The sequence below is a fragment of the Wyeomyia smithii genome, chromosome 1 (genome assembly GCF_029784165.1).
Source record: "Wyeomyia smithii strain HCP4-BCI-WySm-NY-G18 chromosome 1, ASM2978416v1, whole genome shotgun sequence".
Taxonomy (NCBI): Eukaryota; Metazoa; Arthropoda; class Insecta; order Diptera; family Culicidae; genus Wyeomyia; species Wyeomyia smithii.
Window position 1 is genome coordinate 163603801 of NC_073694.1, and position 20848 is coordinate 163624648.

General features: G+C 40.4%; 2 protein-coding genes across 3 annotated transcripts; one reads left to right on the forward strand and one right to left on the reverse strand.

The window, feature by feature from the left end:
• Positions 1-3614: 3614 nt before the first annotated feature.
• Positions 3615-6802, reverse strand: LOC129723799 (twinfilin). Its single transcript, XM_055678237.1, has 4 exons — positions 6576-6802; positions 6307-6384; positions 5950-6061; positions 3615-5270 (listed from the first exon to the last, which is right to left on the reverse strand). Exons 1-4 carry the CDS (start codon positions 6598-6600, stop codon positions 4454-4456), a joined length of 1032 nt encoding a protein of 343 aa, XP_055534212.1. The 5' UTR covers positions 6601-6802; the 3' UTR covers positions 3615-4453.
• Positions 6803-10186: 3384 nt separating this feature from the next.
• On the forward strand, positions 10187-16662 carry LOC129733783 (cyclin-G-associated kinase). Of its 2 annotated transcripts, none has more exons than XM_055695303.1 (5): positions 10187-10472; positions 11040-11410; positions 11466-14405; positions 14474-14635; positions 14770-16662. In XM_055695303.1, the coding sequence occupies exons 1-5, from the start codon at positions 10337-10339 to the stop codon at positions 14878-14880; spliced, it is 3720 nt and encodes a 1239-aa protein (XP_055551278.1). In that variant the 5' UTR covers positions 10187-10336; the 3' UTR covers positions 14881-16662. The 2 variants fall into 2 exon arrangements, with proteins under 2 accessions (XP_055551278.1, XP_055551284.1); XM_055695309.1 differs by lacking the exon at positions 10187-10472 and adding an exon at positions 10754-10909.
• The last annotated feature ends 4186 nt before the right edge of the window (positions 16663-20848 follow it).

Consider the following 20848-nt stretch of genomic DNA (forward strand, 5'->3'; position numbering starts at 1 on the left):
TTTAAACTGCAAAAAATTGGAATTGAGTCTGGTCTCCTGAAGTGGCTTGAATCATATTTAACAAACAGGCAACAAATAATAAAGTTCAATGGAAAAAAGTCAAATCCCATTCAAGTTACTTCAGGTGTTCCCCAAGGCTCCCACTTAGGACCACTTCTTTTCATTTTGTACGTAAACGACATTTCCTTCATCCTCAAAAATGTTAAAGTTCTAATATATGCCGACGACATGAAGCTGTTTTTGGAAATGAAATATCAAGAAGACATCAATGTATTTCAGAATGAATTCCACACATTTTACATCTGGTGTAAGAAAAGCCGACTTAAAGTAAATGTAAAAAAATGCAATGTAATATCCTTTAGCAGAAAATTAACAACACCCAAAATTGTAATTGCATTAGGGGATCAGAATGTGAAGAAATGTGATAAAGTTAGGGATTTAGGAATAATCTTAGATTCTAAACTTAATTTCATCGACCACTATAACACTATCATACACAAGGCGAACAACATGTTAGAGTTTATCAAACGCTTCTGTTATAATTTCCAAGACCCGTACACTCAATCATCAAAACATCAAAACTTTGTATATTGCCTATGTGAGGTCAATACTGGAATACTGTAGCATTGTGTGGTCTCCTCGTCCTGGCGTACATGAAGAAAGAATAGAATTCGTAAGCTAGGTTGGACCGCACATCGTCTTCCGTCATATGAAGCACGCTGCATGTTGATTGACATTCAAACATTAAAAGAACGGCGAGAGTATGCGATGGCTTCATTTGTAAACGATATCGTTTCGCAGAACGTTGACTCAGCAGTACTACTTTCTAAATTGAACTTTTATGCACCCATTCGACAACTTCGACACCGTAGTTTATTTGCTCTCAACCATCATCGTACGGAATACGCAAAAAATGGACCTATGAATAGTATTATGAATTCTTATAATCAACAGTATTTCGAGTCCTTGAGGCTGAGGACACAAAAGTAATTTGTTTATGTTCGTGTATAGTTTAGAAATTAATGTAACTAGTCTACATATATGATTGACGAAATAAATAAATAAATAAATTCCTAATTTGACAACCGTTAACGACCCTTTGAGACAATTATTGAAGCAAGACGTTACGTTTGAGTGGCTCCCTAAACACCAACAATCATTTGACAAAATTAAAGCTCTTGTAGGGTCCGCATGTAGTTTGGGCTACTACAATCCCAAAGATCGGACTTTACTGATAACCGATGCATCAGGTGTAGGTCTTGGAGCCGTTCTTATACAATTCAATAACAACCAGCCACGTATCATCAGCTATGCTTCTAAGAGCCTCACGGACCTTGAGAAAACGTATCCTACTATTGAAAAGGAAGCTCTGGGCATCGTATGGGCCGTAGAGCGCTTCAAACATTATTTATTGGGTATCACTTTTGAGTTGGAGACTGACCACCGTCCCCTAGAAACATTATTTATTGGGTATTCATCAATGATGAAAAGAAGGCTCCGGCACAAATGTTGGTGGCCAGGAATAGATAAAGATTCTGTGAAGACATGTGAAACATGCGAAGGGTGCCAGTTGGTGCAAATAGCGAACCCTCAGGAGCCCATGACGCGCCGTATGCTCCCAGAAAAACCGTGGATTGATATAGCGATAGATTTTCTGGGACCAATGCCGTCATCAGAATATTTACTAGTTATCATTGACTATTATAGCCGGTACGTGGAAATCGAAATCATGCAACGAATAACGGCACGGGAGACTGTGAAGCGTTTGAAGAAGATTTTCAAAACATGGGGTCTGCCTAGAACAATAACTATAGATAACGCGAAGCAATTCGTATCAACGGAATTCGATGAATACTGCAGGGAAGCTAGAATACATCTCAATCATACGTCACCTTATTGGCCACAGGCCAATGGAGAGGTCGAAAGACAGAATCGGTCGCTTCTCAAGAGGATCAAAATAGCTCATGCCCTCTACAATGATTGGAAAGCGGAACTTGATAGTTTTCTAGAGCTTTATAATAACACTCCGCATACTTTAACTGGGAAAGCACCTAGCAAGCTTCTTCAGGGTAGGAAATTACGATCCAAGCTACCTCAAATCGACGACCTAGAAACAACTCCGCCAAGCTCTGATTTTCGTGATCGAGATTTCGAGTAAAAGATGCTACAGAAAGAGCGAGAAGATTCCAGGCGTAGAGCAAAGCCAAGTGATATAGAGGAGGGAGATGTCGTTCTAATGAGAAACCTGCTTCCAACGAACAAACTGGCAACCAACTTCTTGAAAGAGAAGTTCACAGTGCTGAACAGAAATGGATCAAACGTAACCGTGCAATCTCACCACAATGGAAGGAAGTATGACCGCAACACATCTCATCTGAAAAAGTTAGCCTTGTCATCTGACGAGAGCACCGACGTGCCATCCTTCCAACCAGAATTAGAATCACGACCAGAGCCAGAGCATGGACCCGAGCTAACAGAACTAGACACTTCACATTCTTCTGCTCTAAGAGTAGACGAGTCTGCAGTACGTCGATCGCGGCGTATCATTAAGCCCAAACGTCCGTTCAGCCCATCAGAATAAGTATACTTTTTATATACGTAACACTTTTTTCTTAAATAACTTATTGTGCTAAATAATATCTCAAATATATTCAAATTTGTAAAAAAGGGGGATGTGGTAGACGACTCTGCGTACATAACTGTATTTTATATAAACTGGGACACCCTATGGTATCACCATACTATCGATTACCATATTTGCCAGTAACACCAATACATAAAGACACGAGCAAGAGATTTATGTTTGATCATCACGAAGTTAGTCTTATGGCGACTCTCATGCTTGGCTACCACATGAGTATGAAATTTTCACAATGTTGACGTTTATGAAAATCATAAGTTGAACATATGACATGCATATGACGTCTGAATGAAAATCGTAAGATAGATATATGAAGATTATACACGTTGATGTGTAATGCATAAGTGTCTTATGAAATCGAAATTAGGCATGTTCATAAGTTGTAACTTATGAAATTCTTAAGTTTTTTTCTCCCAGTGTTTTGACAAAAATCAAGGTTGAAAAAAATGTTCTTACCTCTACGCTAAAGCCTGTAGTACACTCTTTGACCGAGCGTCAAATATTTGTCACTTTTTGACAGATAAAAATTTGGTCAAAGATAATTATTTGTCACTCTCCAATTCGCCCTGACGGAATTAAATCATCTCCTTCACACACATTGAACTGCCCGTATGCGAATTTTAGGGAAATTTACCGAAATGGTTGCTATCACATTCACCCTTGAAGAAATTCCTATCCCCTGCACTCAGAGAGTAAACAAATTGAAGGTGGCAGCACCGTAACTCCGTCAGAGCGAATTTTAACATGGGGCAAACAACAACCATGATGTCAAATAAATGTGACCATTATGTCAGAAGGTCAAATATTTGACCATTAGACAAAGAGTGTACTACAGGCTTAAGTTTGAGCCTTATTTTTTAATCAATCGTTTTTATGCTGACATTTCTTACTTTCTTCGAACTGACTTACCATCTTGAAACAAAACTTTTCACCATTTCAAGATATCTAGGATAGGAATTCGAAAAGAATCAAGTTTACTTTAATAAATAGCACTTTTATTCTTTGATGTATAAAGAATATTACAAGATATATTATTTATTCTCATTTTGTTTTTTTTTTGTCGATTTCTATGCCAATATTATATCACTACAGGCATATTTAAATTTTTTTAAATTGCTACTCAATTAAAATCTTTTATGTTTGATCAGCTCCTCCACCAAAACTTCAGTGAGGTAGCGTGATCATATAGAACTTGTGTTCTATTATGTATATTAGGCTGTACGATGTTAGTCAATGCGATAACCTCTAGTGATCCACAAGTAGTGTCCGTTGAAATGCTTTAGATTTCCGACCCTTACTCATCTGATCTTTCTGAGTGTTGTAGAACCGTTGGGGTCGCTTACAATTGTGTCCATTGCTTATCAGCCTCATAATCTCATTGAATATTGGGTAAGATGTGAAATACATAGGTTTATAATAGTAATAGGGAAACATAACCGACCAACGCACTGCTTCCAGGATTTGATGTTAATCAAAGGTGTGTTAATAGAGATCGAAAACAAATACTGTCAACTTAGGCTTTTGAATTTGAGCGATAAACAATCGTAGAATTGCATTAAAAAAGGGCGTTAAACTCCTCGTTTGAAGTGTAGCACATAAAACGAACCTTTATAGACACTGGTTGAGACCTATATTTTAAACCAGGCACCCCTAAAATAACTTTCATCTGTCGGTATCGACACGTATTCAGCTATTCAAGCATGTCAAATAATTTAATTGGTGACATTTCTCCACAAAAAATGTAATTGCTGTAAAAACTTGCACTTATCATCCATTTGGACGGCCCGGAAAAATCAAATACCGGCTGGCCATTTATTCGACTGCTTGTGGCTTGGTCAGTCTTTTAGCACCTCGACTTGGCGGGCCCTTAGGCTTCGAGAACTGAGGGCGTAGATTAAGCTTTCTTGGGTGTAATTCCTCATACAAAAATTCTTCTGTAAGCTCCGTACCGCTGTCGATTTCCAACTTTTTAGCTATTTCGATGTCATGTTTCTCGATAGTGGCAGAAAACGGCCCTTTACAACTCGAGTACATCATTCGCTCACGAATCGAGCAGCTATAACCTGGCATAGAATAAATAAACACCATGCTATCTAGATGGTTTCCCTCGTGTAGATGTTTGAAGAGATATAGATGATACCGGGCATGATCGGTTGGGATTTGAGCAGGTAGCTTCAAGAGATCGATGTTTGCCGCATTAACTAAGTGAATTTTCTCCTCTTCCAAGTCGATTCGAAATTGTAGAAAATTGTATGCACCTCGTCGCATATCATGCAAAGCTTGAGCAGTTGGATCCGAAATGGGACAATTAATCCCCCCGAGTGTTTGCTGCTTAGTGTCGATCGCAAATTCAGTTTTTATTTCACTCTTCCTAATCTCTGCTAACTCTTCTTCGCGACTCGTCAGCGGCGCAGGTGAACTGAAATCAATCTTGTGCTTCTGATATCCATGAAGCGTCGTTTCGTCTTTGCTGGTCGCATTAAGTTCTTCCTTGATGTGTCCGGATCCGAACTCTAACTTCAACGTCGCCTTTGTTGAAGCGTACAGCATTTTCTGTCTTACGGTAGCTGCTTCTGGTACCCAGCTTAGTAGAAGCCATGCGTAACCAGTAGGAATTTTGTAGTCAAGTCTGAAACAGAAAAATGGTTTCATCACCTTGCATGATATTAATTGAAGCTTTCAATGAAAAGGGGCCGTTCCTAAACCACGTGGTCATTTTTTGATCCCTTCTTATACCCCCCCTACCCCCCCGTGGTCTTTCGTGGTCTTTTGGCCAACCCCCCTCCCCCTTGCGACTTTAACCACGTGGTCTTTTCATTTGTCTAGTGCCAAAAATTCGCTTAAATTTTTGAAATTTTTATTTTTAAACATTCGGTACATTCTATATTTCTAAAATGCAAAACCTTTTGCTCTTGACTTGGTGGCAACAATAAATTATAAGTCAGAAAAAAAGACCACGTGGTCATTTCGTTAACCCCCCCACCCCCATGCATGGTCTTTCGTCAAACGTCGTCGGTCTTTTGACAAACCCCCCCGTCCCCCTCTTTATGACCACGTGGTTTAGGAACGGTCCCAAAGTTAAATCGGTGTGACAATGAGAAACATGTTTACTGCAATCGAAGCATTCATTCATTAGTTTATTCATGCGCAGAGTAGTGAAACTGCGAAAGTCATCTATAGAAACCATATTTCCATTGCAAAACCACACAATCAAACCCGCACCGGAAGCGGCATCGCATACGACTAGCGATGAATGCTGCTTTTCAATTTGTTTACTGCGTATCATGTATGTTTAGATGAATACTCACCGGTACAGAATATAACAGGGGACATCGTCTTCAATCAGTGGTTTCACCAGCACATCATAGTCTTTCTCCCAGTCTTTTTTTACACCCTTGTGATCGACCAATGTAAGTTCCTCTGAAATAAAAAAAACTTGATTCAGACCGTTGATCCATAACGATTAATAAGGTCACGTTCAATTCTCATGCTGTTCCCCTGCTTTAACATGCATCATGAGAATCAAAAATTGCGAAAGCATTTTTAGCTTCGAATATAAAAATAGAGTTACCAGAAGGTGATGTCGGTGGAAAAAAGACCATTTAAGGAACGTTAAAATTCATTTGTTTAAAACAGCAAAATTATAATCTAAACGTGGTGCTTACCATTCTCGATTGAAACCTTTAGAACTCGTGTTTTATCGTCCTTGCATTTTCCAAAAAATTTGAGCAGTTCTGCGTTCGCTGAAAAGTTTGAAATACACAATTTACTAACAAATACATCAACAAAATATAACAGCTAGCGGATATGTTTACTGCAGATAAGTCACGTTAGAAGGCGAATATTTTGTCGGTGCCAGCGGAGGAATTAGAGCGCAGCGGAGGGAGATATATGCCGATGGAGAAATTGAAAAAAAAAATGATTCACTACCCACCTTTGATTCCGGTTTGGTGAGACATTTTAACGCACTATTTGGAGTCAATTTATATTTAACGGATTACTACAAACTTTCACAAAGGGAGAAATGACGAATAGTTAATTTCTGAGAACAATTAATTGCAAAATTTAACTAAAAGCGTATCCGTTTCTCTAGCAGCTCTACTAAGCCCAACAGACAAGTAAGTGACCGAAGGGCGAAGACTTTCAGCAAACGAAAATTTTGTGCTGACGGGAGAGTTCTCTTTTTCTCTCTGTTGGGCATTTTCTGACGTTTCATCTGTCATTAGCACAGAGAGACGTTTCGAAGCTCGCTGAATAAAGAATGACATCAATTTACACTCTATCAGAGAAAATACGTAAAAATAACGTAGAAATCACCTATTTTTAGGCAGAGCATAAGGCAATCCACGGGTGACGTTGTTTTGCTTGTACGTTCGTTATTGTTACTGTTTTTCAAGCAGCAAAATCAAAACACGACCATAACCGAAATCTTTGAATATCGGCAATAATATCAAAAGTGATTTTATATTGTTGTATGTAGGATTGGCACTCGCGATACTAGAGCTACCGATCGGATTACATTTGTTTTTCACGCTTCTGGATCCGGATTGCATCCAAGGTGAGACCGATCGAACGGATCGAACATACATAAAGCTGTCATAAGTAGAAAACAGACTGAAATCAGCTGATCGCAACTGTCTCGTGGATTGCCTTATTGTTCGTAAAGGAACCATTCAAATATTACATAACGCGGAATTTGGCAATTTTCAATACCCACCCACCCCCATGTAACGCAATTCTACATGTTTGCCACATGCAATATAACGCTCCGCTGAACTCCAAGGCTGAAAAAGATTATACGAGACCGGATTCGCTGGAATCCCGCCCAATCTGCACGGAAGCTGGCCAGGAACCTTAAAATGAACCGAGAATCAATCCGCCTGCTTCTGCGCAAGGATTTAAAACTCACACCGTACAAAAAACAAGCGTTTCATGGGGTTACCAAAGCTACAAAGGACAAGAGGTACCAACGGTCGCGGGAGTTGCTTGGTTGGCGCGCAGATGACGAAATTATTTTTTCGGACGAGAAGAGATTCATTTTGGAGCAAACAGTCAATCGCCAAAATGATCGAGTTTGGAGTGTGAGCCTCCAGCAAGCTCCTGCGGACAAGCTGAACGTTTGCCGGTTCCAAAATAAGACGTCAGTGATGGTTTGGGGAGCCATTCGCAAAGAGGTAAACTGCCTGTTATTTTTATCGACAAAGGGGTCAAAATCAACGCAGCATACTACCGTGCTGGATCGAAACCCGCACAGTATCGAAATCCGTACACCTTGATGTTTTTCGTCAGTTTTAAGCATTATAAAAATGAAAATCCATATGATAGTTACATGTTTGTACATGTAACTATCATATGAATTTTCATTTTTATAATGCTTAAAACTGACGAAAAACATCAAGGTGTACGGATTTCGATACTGTACGGGTTTCGATCCAGCACGGTACCTGGACACGGTTTTGAATAAAAATGTTCTACCTCAAGCTGAATTATTGTTTGAAGACGATTACTACTGCTTTCAGCAAGATGGCGCCCCATCCCACACCGCAAAGGTTGTTCAGGCGTGGTGTGAGGAGAACTTGACCGATTTCATTTCGAAGAATGAATGGCCTATGTCGTCTTCGGATCTGAATCCACTGGATTATTTCGTGTGGGGATACATGATGTCGAAGCTGAACGACTATAAAATAACAAATTTGGAGCAATTCAAGCGAGTTATCACGAAAATCTGGGACGAGATGCCGATGAAGCACGTGCGCGCCACTTGCGACGACTTTCCGAGACGTCTGAATCTGGTTCAATCAGAGAAAGGTGGTGTAATTCCGAGATATCTTCTGTGAAGTATCTTTATGAGTTACTGAATAAAGCTATGAAAGCCAGATTCAGAGTTTCTTCTTATTCTTTGAAATGTTGAGATTTTCCTGTGTGACCGGACTTTTTTGTCACCCTGTACATGATTATGGCCTCTATTACAGAGGACGAGGTGAGCGATTGTTGTATTGCAGAAAGCGAGTCGGCTGGATTTTGGACGAGTAGTTCGGCTGTGAAACTCCTCGACTCGTTCGTGACCACCAGTAATATTTGCCGATTGCATCTGAAACACGAATTACAGACAACTTGCAAGCAAAATGCAGACAACGTGCACGTCAGATTGATCGTATACCAGTCAGCCAGAGTGAACGCGACAGAATGCCTTTGTTAATCGTATCTATACAGTCTATCGCGTTCACTCTCGTATGGTGGTATACGATAAATCTGACGTACAAGTTGTCTGCATTTTGCTTGCAAGTTGCCTGTAATTCGCGTTTCAGCGGCAATTTGCAATACAACATTTTGCTCGCTTCGTCAGTGATTGGAAGCGAAGCGCGTTACTCATCTGTTATAGGCTGCTATATAGTTAAAATTAGAGTGCCTATATATAAGGTGACGACGTGTTATCCTGGATTAAGACAAAGTGCCGTTTGCCAGAGATTTTCCTGTGTGACCGGACTTTTTTGTCACCCTGTACATGATTATGGCCTCTATTACAGAGGACGAGGTGAGCGATTGTTGTATTGCAGAAAGCGAGTCGGCTGGATTTTGGACGAGTAGTTCGGCTGTGAAACTCCTCGACTCGTTCGTGACCACCAGTAATATTTGCCGATTGCATCTGAAACACGAATTACAGACAACTTGCAAGCAAAATGCAGACAACGTGCACGTCAGATTGATCGTATACCAGTCAGCCAGAGTGAACGCGACAGAATGCCTTTGTTAATCGTATCTATACAGTCTATCGCGTTCACTCTCGTATGGTGGTATACGATAAATCTGACGTACAAGTTGTCTGCATTTTGCTTGCAAGTTGCCTGTAATTCGCGTTTCAGCGGAAATTTGCAATACAACATTTTGCTCACTTCGTCAGTGATTGGAAGCGAAGCGCGTTACTCATCTGTTATAGGCTGCTATATAGTTAAAATTAGAGTGCCTATATATAAGGTGACGACGTGTTATCCTGGATTAAGACAAAGTGCCGGTAACACTCAACATACTCTCTCTTTTCTTCATAGCAGTTAAATAGGTAGTTTGCTCGGTTGGAATAAAAGTGCCAGATTATTTTGACGTGAGAATTGGAAATGAAATTGACAAATGTTTCGTTAGATTTCAAACGATGATAACATCATACCCACATGATGGATAACAATAACCATATGTTGCTGGGTACATAAAATGTAACGTATGCCTTATATATGTGATGCTACTCAGTTTGTCGTAGTGGTCATCCACAAGTAACTAAAATTTCTAACAACAATCCGTAGCGGAAAAACGTTGAAAAGAAACGTTATCAGATTGGGTGCATTCGTTGCTTTATTTCTCGAGTGGCAAGCTCCACCCCCACGAATCTTGTTCTGTCTGTGAATAACACCGTCAGTGTCTGAAATAATGTACAACACTGACGTCATAATAGTGTAAAATTAAAAGCAATAGATTGTTATGTTTGATATTAGAGTGTATTCCGCAAGCGTGCAGGACCTGCGTGTATGTGAGCTACCTTGAGTTGCAGTGCACTGTCAGTTGCTTTCACTGGAGAGCTGCGGCTGGCAAAAAAGATCACAGGAACAATCGAAGAAAAAAGTTATCGTTTCTTGTTCGAGTAAAAATTCAGTGGTTCAAAGTTTAGTGGTTTTCTGCGTGAAAACTACTGCGGGTCGTCGTAAGATGAGTGATTTTTTCAAGTCAGCAATAAATTACTTCAACGCTGGCCCAGCTGGCTGTGGTCAGGAATATGATTTTGTTGGTCAAACAGTGGAGATTGCCAATGTCAAGCTGCGGATCAAACGTGTAATCGCTGAAGGTGGGTGGAAAAAAAGGATTGACGGGAGTGATTCAGTGGGCTATTCCACAAAGTTTCCTGTAGCTAGTGTAAAACACAAAGTGTAGTATTTCTATTTGTGATAAAGGGTAACGCTGGGTACTATTTCAATACGACTCGTGTAATACAATAACATAAGAAGAAAAATTGATGTGTATTGGAATAGTTTTATATGGATAATTTTTAAAGGGCGGGTAAGGAGAAGTGAGGGTTCAATTTCTTTGCCTGACACATTTCGGTACTTTGCTGCTTACAAGATTTGAGACTCGCTCTTCTCAGTGATAGAGCGTTTGTAGAGTTCTCTCTGTTATGTGGCATTTGTTTTGCTTATACTTTTTTTATGCTTTGTTTATCGTATAGCATAATTTATAAAATGGTTCAATTTGTATAAATACAAGTATTATTTATTAGTAAAATTGGTAAGTATACAATTTCATTGGTCATTTTCTACCACTAGGAGCTAAGAACTGTTCGTATTGTTCGAAAGACTATACGATTGAAAAAATTTACTACTACTCGATGTCCTGACAAAATCTATGCCCATTTCAGGTGGTTTTGCGTACGTTTATGTCGCACAGGATGTTCAGACTAACAGCGAATATGCTCTGAAACGTCTGCTGGGAGCCGACAAGGAGGAATGCAACAACATTATCCGCGAAATAAACACACTGAAGCAAGTGTCTGGCCATCCTAACATCATAAAATTCATAGCGGCAACTTTTATCGATCGTACCCAGAATTCCTCTGCGAAGCGCGCCGAATATTTGTTAGTGACAGAACTGTGTAAAGGAGGTTCACTGTATGATTGTCTTGAGAAGGATCTTGCACCGGAAGCTGTTTTACGAGTATTCTATCAAGCTTGCAGGGCAGTTGCTCATTTACACACCCAAGCGGTTCCGATAAATCATCGGGATATTAAGGTAAGTAAGAAAACGCGATCTATCACCACTGAACTATAGGGAAGTTGTTTTGCAGATTGAGAATTTCCTTATCGGATGTGACGGTCAACTTAAATTGTGTGATTTCGGATCAGCATCGACTGACACCTATTCACCGGATGTGAACTGGAATGCCCATCAGAGAGATATGCTCGAAGATCTCCTTGGCCGCTGTACAACTCCAATGTATCGAGCTCCAGAACAACTGGACACATGGGCCAATCATCCTATCGGTATTAAAACAGATATCTGGGCATTGGGATGCATACTTTTTTGTCTGTGCTATCGAAAGCATCCGTTCGAAGATTCTGCTAAACTGCGTATTATCAACGCAAACTTTACCATACCAAATGATTCTCGGTATGCGTGCTTCAGTGAGATTATCAAAGGTTGCCTTCAAGTCGACCCGCTTAAGCGTTTTGACATTTCAATGGTTTTGGATAGATTGGCTGCAATATCGGAAACGAAAGGATGGTCATTAAAGGCTCCGCTTGGACTGCACGGAAAACCACTTAATACACCACCAAGTGGCGTTTCACCTAATCCTAGTCCAATGCATCTACCAGCAGATATTATTCCAGCATCAGGGAACCATGCCCCTCCTCAAAGACCTGCTCCTCCTCGACCAGCTCCGGCAGTGCACATGGCTGGGCCTCCCGAAGAACGAAAAAATGCGCAGCGCCCTCCAGATCCCGTGCGACCTCCTCCTCCAGTGATTGCACCGGCGGTTCATCATCATCCTCATCAGCCGCCATCGGTTGGAGCCTATGTTGGTGCAGCAGGCACTGGTGGAGGTGGGCTTCTTTCATCGATAAAAGGTGGAGCAGGAAGTTTTTTTAAAAACCTGAAAGATACATCTTCGAAGGTAATGCAAACGGTTCAACAGAGCATTGCCCGCACTGATTTGGATATTAGTTGCATTACGCAGAGGATTTTGGTAATGCCTTGTCCTTCGGAAGGACTGGAATCGACCTATCGAACCAATCACATCGAAGATGTGAAGATATACCTGGAAAGCCGGTATCTTCCGACCAAAATCAGCATCTACAACCTTGGCCCACGCAATTGTCCAAGGCTGCCGCCACCAGTTCGCACCGTAGAGGGTAGTTTTATTTATTCACCTGTTCCAGTATCATATAAAGCACCAACTTTGGTTGGTTTGTATTCCTTAGCCGAAGATATGTACGGCTTTTTGAACGCAGACCCTAAAACGGTGATTGTTGTCCAGAGCCCTGACTCTGGAAAAGCTTTAGCGGCTACCATGGTTTGTGCTCTGCTGATTTATAGCCAGTTGGTAACAGAGCCGGAGGATGCTATGCAGATATTTGCGGTCAAACGAACTCCGCCTGGCATGCGAGCATCTGAATTGCGGTATCTCTATTATATGGGTGATTTAGTTCGATCGGTACCGCATTTACCCCACTACAATCCAGTAACATTAGTATCCGTTACGGCTAGCCCCGTACCTAGAATGACAAAAGCTCGCGACGGTTGTAGAGTCTACGTGGAAGTGGCTTCGGGTGATCGAGTTGTCTTTAGTACTTTACAAGATTATGATCGCATGCGACTGTATAGCGCTGCGGAAGGCAAAATATCTATCGCACTCAATGTAACAGTGTGTGGCGATGTTACAGTTACTCTATACCACGCTCGTAATGCTCTCGGTGGCATGGGTCGTCCACAAGGATTAAAAATTTGTCAATTCCAGCTGAATACCGGTTTCATACCGGAGGAGGAAACATTAATCAACTTCAGCAAATCCGAATTAGACGACGTTCCTGATTTGGAACACGTTCCACATGGCTTCAATGTAGCGCTGTCGGTATTCGTGGGGGACTCGGAACGTCCTCCTTCAAGCCAACCTCCTTGGACAACGGCAAAACTGCCTAGGGATCCAAAAATTTTGTTTGCTTCCCAATTAGAATATGAAGAGAATGTTGACAACTTTATTTCAAAACCGACATCCAAATCGGCAACAGCGCCGCATAGACCTCCTCCCCGTCCGGCTCCTCCATCACCGCAACCATCTAGAGCAAACCAAGCACCATCAGCAACAAATGAACAGCCACCATCTACTGTTCCTGGCGATTCAGATCTTTTGAATATTAGCACTGCTAATCAAGAACAACCTGAAAAACTGAACCATGAGGAACAACAGAGTGCTAATTTTGATTTACTTGGTGGTTTCGCCCCCCCAGTTGCAGACGTAAGTGAATCAGATGGTGACAATAAACCTCCACCTGCTGCCCTGGATGATATTTTCGGAGATATCGCCAATGATGGAACTGCTGCTGGGCCGATACCATTGCAATCCACCAAATCGAGCACCGACCTGAACGGACTAAATCTTAATTTTGAAAATTTTGGAGGGGTCGCCAAGCCGGCAGTTTCCAACGAAACGGCTTCTAATGGAGTAATCAACAATCAGTTCAACAATAGCTTCGGATTCGATCCTTTTGCTGGAATTAGTGCCAGCGCCTTTCACAGCAGTCATCAACCGCAACAGCCACAGCAGGCTCAAACAACAAATAAAGATCCATTTGCTGACATAGGCAATTTAGGATCTAACCTAGGAGCCACCGGTTGGGGTAAATCTGGTGCTCCACCAACTACAACTCCCAGTCCACGCTCAACACAGTTCTCCAGCCCGACCCATCAATATAGCGGAGCTAGCACAGCCAATCCTTCGCCAAGAGCACCGTCAACTCCTATCCATCAGATGCGTAGCCCAAGCGAAACACAGCGCCCTGACTACAGCCGATCACATTTCGAGCCGTCGAAGCAATCGGCCGCCGGCACCAATGGTGCCAACGGGCAACAAAAGGAAAAATCCGGCGATATTTTTGGTGACATTCTTGGCTCACAGGGTTATTCGTTCGGAAGTGGAAAAAATCAGGGACCGCGTACTATCAACGACATGCGAAAAGAAGAATTGGTCAAGGAAATGGATCCGGAACGAGTAAAACTGATGGAATGGGTATGTCGTGTTGAATGTTTCTGAGATCTGTTACTGAAAGTGACTAACACGATTCATTATTTTTTTAGACTGAAGGAAAGAAAAATAACATCCGAGCGTTACTCTGTACGGTACACACTGTACTGTGGCCCGGTGCTAAGTGGACGAAGTGCGATATGCACCAATTGGTTAGTGCCGCTGATGTGAAGAAAATCTACCGAAAGGCTTGTCTAGCGGTACATCCGGACAAAGTAAGTTTCAGTGGAAATTACAGAAGACTTGTTTCAGGTACCTATGGTACTTTTCCTACAAGCTCGAATGTGTGTTAACGTGTTAAAATAATTTGTTGGAATTTACGGAATATGAACTTTGTTATCTATTTCAGCACACGGGCACTGAAAACGAGAGCATGGCGAAACTAATTTTTATGGAACTGAACAACGCTTGGAGTGAATTTGAAAACGACGCCACGCAGCAGAATTTATTCGCCCAATAAGTGATACTTTATCGAGGACTTGTACTGTACTATTTATTCCTTAAGCCTTAGTGTGCTTGACTTACCGCCGGCGCACACACATATGCAAATCATCACCGCGGCACCGATTTCATTAGATCCAAACTGACAACAGTAAGTACCAAAACTGTTAGCGTTTTGCCAGTTCGACTGTATGACGAACAACACATTTTCCGCATTGTTCACAAAATTCTCACACTGTTATCGCTTCTGAATAGTTGATAATCTTTTAAGTAGTTTTACGAAGCATTACATCGTATAATGCTACTCTTTATGATTTATGTTCCATGGATGCTGCTGCAACATATAAGAAAACTGTATGAGATGTACCCGAAAGATAAAAAACATTATCGGTGAAAAATCTGTGAAACCATCAATTCAATTATCCAACATTTTACAGATCGTACACCTATTGGAGTGTTAAAAGTTTTCAAAACGTGGCTTGTTACACTTGTGATGCAATGGTTCAAATCAAATCGGATTTTATCATCATAGCTCCTATCGTATTGACATTTACATGGTTTTGCATTTTTATTTTCTCAGATTCGTTTTTTAACAGACATTAGAAGCTCGTTATTTAATGATGATTTACTGATTATTTAATCATACAAAGAAACATGAATTTCATTGCATCCACAAGTTTCGTAACAAGCAAATACAGCAAAATATATCTTTATTTTGATAATGTTCTACTCAACTCTAATCAACGCTATAATAATGTTGAGATTACCTAACAAGTATGAACTAGCAACTATAGCAACCGAATAATAGGTATTCTCGATGTTTTGCAACAATATTGATAGAGCAGTGGCTTTAGAATATAACATCGAGAGGCATAACATTGAAGACCATTTAGATTAAACTTTTTTTACTGAATTAAACCTTCAGTTTTTTAAAAATGCCATTCGAGTGTGGGTGTTATATATTTATATATAACTCTGATATATAGCACTGATTCCTTTGTCTTTCGATAGACTTGCAAACATCCGATGTAACGATTGAAACTGATACCTACGTTCTACAAGTCCAAAAAAAGCCAGTGTAAAAATGCAAATTACTACATTAATAAACCGTTGTTGATTGTAAATGTAACAATTTAAGAAATAGGGTAGCAAATGCAAACGAGCAAATAAGTTATTGTTCAGCCCTCGGTTGAAGGAATCAAACACGAAAAGCAAAGCGATACGAACTGTGATTGAAAATGAGTTTGAATTGGCCGAATGACGTGCAGAGAGCGAGTGGTGTGAAGACAACAATAAATAGGAGACGAATTTATTTCTGACTGCGTTAAACTGCTCTTCAGTGCGTGATTATAACTTTACGTAACAACTATAAACTTACTTTTCGTGTGTATATTTTTGTCGTATATTTTAGGACGTTAAGCATAGCAGGATTTAATAACAACAACGACTGCAATACTATATTTTTTACTCAGTTCGTTAACTTAATTGCGTCTAGGTGAGCATTCCTGAGCATTCAGTTGAACGCCACAATGGAATATCCTGCGGGTTTATTCTTTGGCGTTCGACTATGCGTTTTACTTCTCTAAATCCTTATATATAAACCTTAATAAACCGTGTTGATTTACCGATGGGGATGTATGAAGCGAGAAACGAGAGTAGTATTGGAATTTGTTTAATGATTTATGTCTTCACGATAAATTTGATTCGAATGTGAATATGTTGAAACTAGAGACACCGTATTTAATAAGGATAATAGTTAATATATTGCTCCTATTGATGAATCGTACAGTTAAAGCAGGTACGGCCGATACTTGGTTAATGGCGAACATATCCGAATGCATTGTTACTGTGACTATGTAACTGGTAGTTTAACATATGAGCAATTCCCGCTGAGACCGGCTCACTATTTACATGATGGTATTGAAAACGATTCAAGTTATGTTTTTTTGGAAGCCCATGTTGAACAAGAATAGAAACTGCATTTGGTTGTTCAAATTGACTGAAAATCAATACGTTTTATAAATTTTCTGGTTTTTCTTCAAGACTTGGCTCACCAATCCTGAATTTCTCTTTGAGATTACCTAAGACAACGTATCATTAGAAAGAGAAAAGATGGGGCCTTTTTTTCGCAAATATCAAAGTGGGTGGTCGCTGTATTTGATTTGGCCGCCATATTGTTTTCTTTCAGAAAAATTGATTTTTGAATAGGTACCCAAATACCTCAAATTTCATTATTCCATTCGAAAGATCATGCTTTTTTACAAAAAATATGTTGAAATTAGATTTGTATGATGCCTAAAACAAAAATAATATTAAAATTACCAAACCTTCTTCGGCGATCGCTTGGGGTCTTCGAGGGTAGAATCCTGCGATCAATTGTTAGCATCGCTAGCTTAACCCATTCCCGGCGGGTGATGCCGTAATGCATCACCTGACATCTAAACTTTGATTGTAGCTTAACAATTATAGTTGCATTTTTGAATAACGAAACTATTTAATACGGTTAAAGAACAGATCGTCCTACAATATGCAATACAACTTGTGTCAATTGTGCATGTAGTTGCTGAGTAATACGAGTTTGAAGGTCATTTTTCGAGGTAAAATTCGATTTCTCCGCCGGGCATGGGTAATGAAGGTGCTAGGGATTGCTTGTAGTCTTGCGCCGCTGGCATGGGGAATAGAATGCAATACCTACAGGAAGGGTTTGTCGTGGGTTGCTGTCACACCCCCAACGTACCGACCCAGATAGGCCATAGTTAGACCACCGCACCCTTAAGCACGCAGCCCGTCACCCATCGGTTTTCCAGACACCAGCACCAAATCTAGAGCAGGCGAAAATATGGTTGACATATGGGGGGATGGAAAAGCGCGGCTACGATTATTGGCGCGAGATTTTAGACGAGTTCAATGTCTTAGGGCAAGGAGGAATGATCTGCTGTAGCCACTACACTCACTTGTAACCCAAATTCCAAAGTGAACGGTCACGATCTGTGAATATTTTAAAAGCGAGAAGACAAGTAAACTTAAAGACAGTGTAATAGCGAATTTCTTTATTCCACGGGGTTAGTGCCAACTTTCGGGTGGAATAAAAAACGATCTCGATCTACGATCTAAAGCCTTGCGTTGGTGTGCGTGAGACCATGTGCAATGTAAACATCAATAAGGCAATCCACGAGACAGTTGCGATCAGCTGATTTCAGTCTGTTTTCAACTTATGACAGCTTTACGTATATTCGAACGGTCGCAACCATGACCGATGTCATGACAACTGTTTCTTGAAGCCGCCGCTGATGATGATGGCGCTAGTGTTGAAAATATGATCATAAGCTTCGTTCATTGTGCCGCATGTGTTACTGTACGGATTTTTTACGTGCTCCTAACAATTTTTAATGTAGGGCTCTCCAGAACGTGTTGAAACATGTTTGAACGTGACCATTTATGTCCTGCACAAAATCCATAAAACGTTCAAAACGAAACAGTCGTTCTTCGCTTTTTGCATTTCTGCACACCACTTGCAGCAACAGTCAATCTCGTATGGACGGAGCTTATTCGGTTGTTTCGCAAGCACTGACAACCTTTTGACGTATAACCGAGCCAGAGAGCCAGAGAAAAACGGCTTCAAGCAAAATGTATGGGGATGACGTTCGTGACAGCGATGGGATGCAACTCGGATCCAGAAGCGTGAAAAACAAATGTTATCCGATCGGTAGCTTTTGTATTGCGGATGCCAATCCTAAATACAACAATAACAAATCATTTTTGATATTATTGCCGACATTAAAAGATTTCTGTTTTGATCGTGTTTTGGTTTTGCAGCTTGAAAAACAGCAACAATAATAAACGTACAAACATTGATAAGCCACCCGTGGACTGCCTTATGCTGTCAAAATACTTTTTTCCATCCCGCCATCTCTGCTGCATCCCGCCAATACCTTTGCTGCAGCAATTATTTCTTCTCTGCGTTCCATGATTTCATTGCACAGACGACAACACATTTTTCTTTTGTTTTCAGCATCACTCGCGTGTTTTGACCGTTTTGACAGTTACGATGTAATAGTATTGGTGAACCCACTCGCAAAACTGACAAAAATCACAGTGCGAACCTGTCTGTTTTGCAGGCGCTTCCAGGTCAAAACTGGGTCAATATCGAGCGAATAAAGAAGGGTTTTGACAGCAGTTAGTGCGCTTCCCGGTCAAAACGAGGTGAGCTGGTGGAATAAAGAAATTCGCTATAAGAGTGTGCACAGTGGGGCGACTTCATACAAAGGCTGGCCAAACCGAAAAAGTGTCAATAAATGCGACAAAAATATGGTTTTTACATAACTTTGGGGTGCTAAACACAAATCTGGCATCCATTTTTTTATTTTGGTCCGTTAATAAAGGACGAGACCTAACTGTTATGGATATTTTCGAGTTTTCCCCTTTTTATCAAATAAAATTATATGATCTTTAACCACAAGCAACGGCACAGGACGTCCTTCTTACTGAAAAAGATTCCGTAGTTTTTGCACGACCCCTCAAATCAATCAAGTTTTGCGAAAAAAATACCCCCCCCCCCTTTGTAACGATAGATAACGTTCGACATGACTCCCCCCCTAAAATTACGTAACGCTGATCAGTCTGTCTCTCCTCCAAAATTTTCAATTTCGAGCAAACATCACAGTTACGTAACTGTCTCTGCTACCCCCCCTCCCCCCTACGTAACAATAAGTAACGCAGAATCAACCCCCCTTCCCCCCCTTCATGCGTTACGTAATTTGTGTACGACGCCTAACTATTGGAAGTGTGGAAATCAGGAGATGATGACTATTTTTACGAGTGAAATATTTTATTATTTAATTACTCTTCTCTTGAGCCTCTTTGGTCATTTTCCCTATAGATAGTATAGCGGTTTGACTGACATTGCTGACCTGAAACATCGGCTTGGTCTAACCTGATTTTTTTTCTTGGTGGTTTCATATTGTGTTTTAGACTTAGATTTTTGCTAGCGCTCGAATCCCAGCCGATATGAAATATAAATCGTGCACTCAAAACAACGTACCCAACCCTGAAGCGAAGATATTCTGTAATTCAAATAATCTTCGTTTACGTTCAATGTCCGAATCTTTTCAATGTTATTGAACTCCGGTATTGTTGCTGTACAAGCATAACAGCGTTGAGCAGAAGTTGTATTTGTTAAGAAATTGACGCATTTTCATCAATCATTGTAAGAAATAGTGAAACAGAATGAAACAATGACAAGTATTTTTATAACTTTTTTTATAAGTGTATAAATTTCCCTCTCCGGAATCGAACCCTGATTCCCCGTTACCCGTTGCAACCATGGTAGTCCTCTATACTACCATCAATAGTTGATAGGGCAGATATTTGAAAGATCTGTCGTCGGTGCGAGACCATACGATCAACAATATTATCCAGATTTCAACTCAACACGTCACGGAGGACGATTGGTTTGACTAATAATTGCACAGGTTCCGCGAGGTCCCTGCATTTTGCATGTATTAGCTCTAGATTTTCCACAGTTATCCAAGTCACTAGTTAAATGATCTTGTAAATTATAGCTGTTATACTGAGCCTTATGCGGTTTCACATTAAATCTGTTTGTACTTAGACATGCATGGCTTAACCTTTGAGACAAGCGTATATTACTGGTAGGATCAACCAGAATATTTATTGAGATGTCTGTGATCTTTCTCCAACGCTCCAATCTATTGTGGATGATGAAGATTGTCTAGAAATTTGAAGTTATGTAACGTTGAATCGCTATGTGTTGAAAAAAGAATTTGTTTTATTTTTTTTTATTTTTGATTGAATATATGTGTTTGATCTTGCTGTAAGGATAAGATTTTGCTTTAAAGATAATAAATGTGCAACTGATGAAATGTATTTATGTAATTAATGTAGGGTTGGCTAAGGTTTTGAAATTGGTTTTGTACTTAGGGATAATTTGAATTTTAGGTGTTATAATTAATCTACATAATTAGTTC

What these genes read in the sequence shown, in the direction of transcription:
- LOC129723799 (XM_055678237.1), bottom strand. Translation starts at nt 6,600, where the DNA reads ATGTCTCACCAAACCGGAATCAAAG. An exon ending in AAAGGTTTCAATCGAGAATG is followed by an intron (nt 6,062 to 6,306) that starts GTAAGCACCACG and finishes TTTTTATTTCAG; the next exon opens with AGGAACTTACATTGGTCGAT. An exon ending in CCCTGTTATATTCTGTACCG is followed by an intron (nt 5,271 to 5,949) that starts GTGAGTATTCAT and finishes TTTCTGTTTCAG; the next exon opens with ACTTGACTACAAAATTCCTA.
- LOC129733783 (XM_055695303.1), top strand. Translation starts at nt 10,337, where the DNA reads ATGAGTGATTTTTTCAAGTCAGCAATAAATTACTTCAACGCTGGCCCA. An exon ending in TAAATCATCGGGATATTAAG is followed by an intron (nt 11,411 to 11,465) that starts GTAAGTAAGAAA and finishes GTTGTTTTGCAG; the next exon opens with ATTGAGAATTTCCTTATCGG. An exon ending in TAGCGGTACATCCGGACAAA is followed by an intron (nt 14,636 to 14,769) that starts GTAAGTTTCAGT and finishes TATCTATTTCAG; the next exon opens with CACACGGGCACTGAAAACGA.